Source organism: Frieseomelitta varia, unplaced genomic scaffold (assembly GCF_011392965.1).
Source record: "Frieseomelitta varia isolate USP_RPSP 00005682 unplaced genomic scaffold, Fvar_1.2 scaffold_673, whole genome shotgun sequence".
Taxonomy (NCBI): Eukaryota; Metazoa; Arthropoda; class Insecta; order Hymenoptera; family Apidae; genus Frieseomelitta; species Frieseomelitta varia.
The window spans coordinates 99,944-104,622 of NW_025110449.1; the positions used below are offsets into that span (position 1 = coordinate 99,944).

Consider the following 4,679-nt stretch of genomic DNA (forward strand, 5'->3'; position numbering starts at 1 on the left):
GTCACTTTGCAATTTCGAAAATTTATTACGGAGGCAAATGCAAAGGCAGATAAGTGGAAATTGTTACAGAATGAGACGTATGTATTTAAGTTTTTTAAGCTTCTACTTTAGATTAGTGATGCACCGTATCTTTGTTCGATACACGATATCTTTATCAAAACTTCACGTGGGTGTCCATAAAGTCTCTTTGCAATTTCAAAAATTTATTACAGAGGCAATTGATAAGATATCTTCGTCAGATTTGTTTCATGTACTAGGTGATTATCAAAGTTTTTATCACACTGCATTTCAGGAACCTTGTTGATGAATAAGATACTGTTAAACGAACACCTTGCAAAATGGCTACTCGTCAAAAAAAGGCACAGTGTGTATCATGGTTTATTGAAACCAAATCGGATCTGCAGACTCGGCGAGGCTTCAGAACTAATTGCAAGTATGGAAGAGATCCACCGTCACGTCCGTCAATTCGTGCATGGCATAAAAAATTTATGGAGACAGCAATAGTGTTCGATAAAGGGAGGAGTGGACGACCAAGAACGTCTGAGGAAAACATCGATCGTGTAAGAAATTGACTATCGTCTTAATATGCTTCGTGCAACTAATGGTGCCCATACAGAGGTGTATTAAATGAGGCGAAACAAAACTTAAACATACGCATCTCATTTTTTAATAATTTCCACTTGTCTGCCCTTTCATTTGCCTTTGTAATAAATTTTCGAAGTTGTAAAGAGACCTTACGGACAGCCTGAATTGTTTCACGAATTAACTTTGAACGAAACGAAACCCTAACTTCGAACTTTGGGATCTTTGTAGAAAAAAAAAAAAAAAAAAACTCGTCTCTCTCGCGAAAGTTGCCTCGTTTAGCGAGTGTGCCGAGTGAGAGGATTATCGTTCACTCGTCGAACCGAGTTTCGTAAGATACTCTCAACCCTCGTCCTCCCTTTGGCTCGCCTCGACTCTCACCTCAGATCCAACAGAAGAAGAAGAAGAAGACGACGAAGAAGAACAAGAAGAAAAGAAATGAAAGAAACCGAAGAACGTCTGAATTTGAACGAGTAAACACACCGCGGACTTTCGTGTCGCAAAGACGTGAAAAACTTCCAACCAGCCAGCTTCCACCAGCTTCTCATTAGCATGCCACCCGCTCTCATTAACCCGAGCGGTCGCGCGGCCTTTGCCTCGTAAATCAAATGAATAATTAGCCCCGGAGGAAGTTTCGAGGCACTCTGCTTACCTGTATAAACAGGGACAAGTCGTCGCCAAGCAGCATGTCCCTGCAGACGTCCCTGGCGGTGGTGTCCAGAGTGAGATAGACGAGGCTGCTCTCGATCCCCGTGTGTATCCGAACCCAACCGCTTCCGCCGGTGACGTCCACGCCGACGCCGGAGTCCCACGAGGAGTTGAAGGTCTCCTGGAGTCTGGCCACTTTCGGGCTGGTCAGCTCCGACATCGAGCCGTCGCTTTTCATCGAGTTGTCGTTCGACTCGTCCCTCTTCTTCTTCTTCTTCTTCTTCTCCTCCTCCTCTTCCTCGTCCTTCTTCCCACCCTCGTCGTCGAGTCTCGCCGAGTCGAATCTCTCGATCGCCTCGTCCAGAGTTCCCAGGATCTCACGCTCGAGAGCCGTCTGATCGACGACTCGGTCACCTTTGTTCCGGGATCTATCGTCTGTCAGATCGATCTCCGATTCGGTTCTGTCTCGACGCGCAGGCTCCTTCGACGTAACAGTCGAGTCGACTCTCGCTTCGTTAGAGCTGTACCCTGTCTCCGGGTACAATCTGGAGCTCCCCAGACAATCGGTCGCGTCGTCGTCGACGATGTCTACGTGAGTCCATTTCGAGTCCATTTCCTGCCGATCGTTGGTCGAGCAAAAATCGCTCCTCCTCTCCCCGTCGTATTCGATCCTCGTGGTCAGTACTCTGTCTCTGGTGCTCTCGTCCGACTCGCAGAAACCAGGCTTCGGCGCCATGGTGAAGTTCTCGTTGTCACGCAGAACTCTCGACCTCGGCAGCGTCTTTGTCGATCGTTTCTCGTTCAACGTGTCGACTCCGTGCTGATCCTTCGACGCGGCCGGTTTCTCGCAGTGGCCCCTCGAGAGAGTCAGCTTGTCGTTCGAGTCCAACCTGCGCTGTCTCGACGAGTCTTGAACCGCGCCATCCAGTTTCGTTCTTCCTTTGCGTTTTGCCTCCGCGTACACCGCGTGCGCCTCGTTTCCCTCTTTTCTCTCCTTCTTCGTGCCGCCGCTCGACTTCGACAACGTGTCCTTTGTGTCCTTCGCGTCCTTCGATTGACTCTTGAACCTGGACCTCTGCTGGAACCGCTCGTAGTTGGCCAGGATCTTCTGGTTCAGCTCGTGAATCAGCTCCAGCCTCTTCGAGATCGAGTCGTTCGTCTTGTCCACCTTCTTCTTCCTGCCCCCCCATTTCGCCGCCTCCTTCTCCACCATCTCGTCGTTCCTCGCGGAGGTGGACTTGGACGACTTGACCGTGCCGGGCAGTTGTCGTCTCTGCTTCCCGCTAGGGACACCTATCTCGTACTTCGAGTCGCTCTTGATCACGCTCTCGCCACCTGCTCGACGCTCGATCACGTCGACGTCGATCGACCACGAGTCCCTGCGCTGTCTACTACCTGGCCTCTGCTGCTGGAACCCCGACACGTTCATCAGCTCCAAGCCGGTGTTGTTCTCTCGCCTCGCGTCCATCGTTTCCGTTTTCCTGCGATTTCCGCTCAGCTCTATGCCCTTCCTCGCGTCCGGACGAACCTCCAAGCCCGGGCTGGACCCGCTGCTCAGGCTGATACGCTCGTTCAGCTCCCAATTCATCGACGCCCGCTCGCTTCGACACGAATCTTGCCGCGTTGTCTTCTCAGTGGAACAGGCTTCGTTTACGTTCGGTTGTACCTTCAGCCCTCTGGTCGAGGACAATCTCCGGGACCTTCTCAGCTTGCTCGAAGCGCTGCCGCTCGGTGATCCGCTCGCCATCACCATTTTGATTGCGAATCATTCGAGATTCGCTCGACTCGTCGGGTATTTAAGATTACAGATTAAGACGAGAGACAGTCGCGGGGCGGATTATCGGACTGTGAATGAGCGTGACGCGTCGTCGACGGAGAGCTCCATGACAGCGGATTCGAGCGAGTCTCTTGGCTTCTGTTCTGAAACAATGGGTTTAAAGTGCGTTGTGAACGAAGTTGGAGGACAAGAGAGATGAAAGAGAGAGAGAGAGAGGTATTCTTCGACTTTGAACATTTGAACAATTGAACATTTGACGTGAAAAATTTTATGTGTCTCTCTCCCCAAAGAAGAAACTTGGTAAATGCATTCCTGTATTCATAGGAGCTGTCGAGGAATCAACGAATCCCTGTTAACTTAATTATTAATTATACCAAACATGTAAGTAAATAATAATATAAATATAATATAATATAATAAATAAATGATATATAATATATAAATAAATCGTGCTCTTTGCTGCATCGGAAACTCTTTCCACTTTCCTTCTGGTTTCGCACCTCGCTCGTTAATAAATAAACATAATGAAATTTTATCTATAAATATTAATTTTATACTTAGTATCGATAATGAAATTATAATATTAGAAAACACAATTTCATAAAATCTTCATCCAGAAGCAGTTCATCATATTTATTTAATAATTTAAAAAAACAAACAATAATTTTACATATATTGAAATCATGAAAATAAAAGTTTTTAAGAATTAAAGTTACACGACTCGATTGCAGCTTACGTCGAAGTACAAACTTCAGATTGCTTTAATTAAAATAAGGTCAAGTGGATCGTTATACGATCTCTTTTTTATAAAGTTCATATCGCTTCAGATCGTCGACGATATTCCATTGTTATTGGCCGCAGTTCAACTTCACAAAAGATGATCGACTCGAATAAGTAGAGTCATCGACGATTCGACGCAAAGGAAAAAAAAAAAGAGAAGAAAATAGAGAGAAGAGAAAGAGAAATCGACGAACTGCGAAAAAGAGGGAGGACTCTCAATCGAGGAAATATTGTTACGCCTCGTAACGGATAGCGACGTGCCCTTGAAGTTGGTATATAAATTTCGCGGATGCAGCGATAAACGAGAGCCCGGTCGGTTCGCCTGACGACGACAGATAAATAGAAAGCAAGGTACGTGATTCGAACGACCAAGCTCGACACGTACCCTTCGTTGCATCCTTTTGTACGCCTTGGACTATTTCCCGATTACACACACATACACACGCACACAGAGTGTATACGTACATACGTCGGTGTATACAGGGTGGGCTGAAATTCGTAGTGCAAGGGGATGATTCCACGTCAAAAAATAAGAAAAAAATTTGGTATAACATTTTTTTATCTGGGGCTCGGTTTTCGAGAAAATTGAACTTTAAAGGAATTAAAATTTTCGTCCATTCTTCGAGTTTCTACACAATGAATTGAACAAGATCAAATGAGATTCGAAGTGAATAAATAAATTCCATTAATCAAATCACTGTCCGTATTAATTAGATTATTATTCGCACGATTCATATCGTTGTTCATTTATTTGTTATTGTAATCATTTGCGGTGATATGATTGTTGCAATGATCCAGAGAGGTTAGAAACTTTTGGCGCCAAAATACGAATCGCACCGCCATTAAAATACAAACAAACATTTTCCGTGGTGAAACGACATTGTTCTGGCAA

General features: G+C 45.7%; 1 protein-coding gene across 1 annotated transcript in view; it reads right to left on the reverse strand.

Moving 5' to 3' along the window:
- The window catches only part of LOC122535115, a gene marked incomplete at its 3' end in the record, with an annotated part of 83,422 nt that extends 80,350 nt beyond the window's left edge, over positions 1 to 3,072 (reverse strand). The window contains exon 1 of the mRNA XM_043666339.1: positions 1,235 to 3,072. Coding sequence (XP_043522274.1) covers positions 1,235 to 2,983 — 1,749 coding nt within the window. The remainder of the gene's footprint in view (positions 1 to 1,234) is intronic.
- Between the last annotated feature and the right edge of the window lie 1,607 nt (positions 3,073 to 4,679).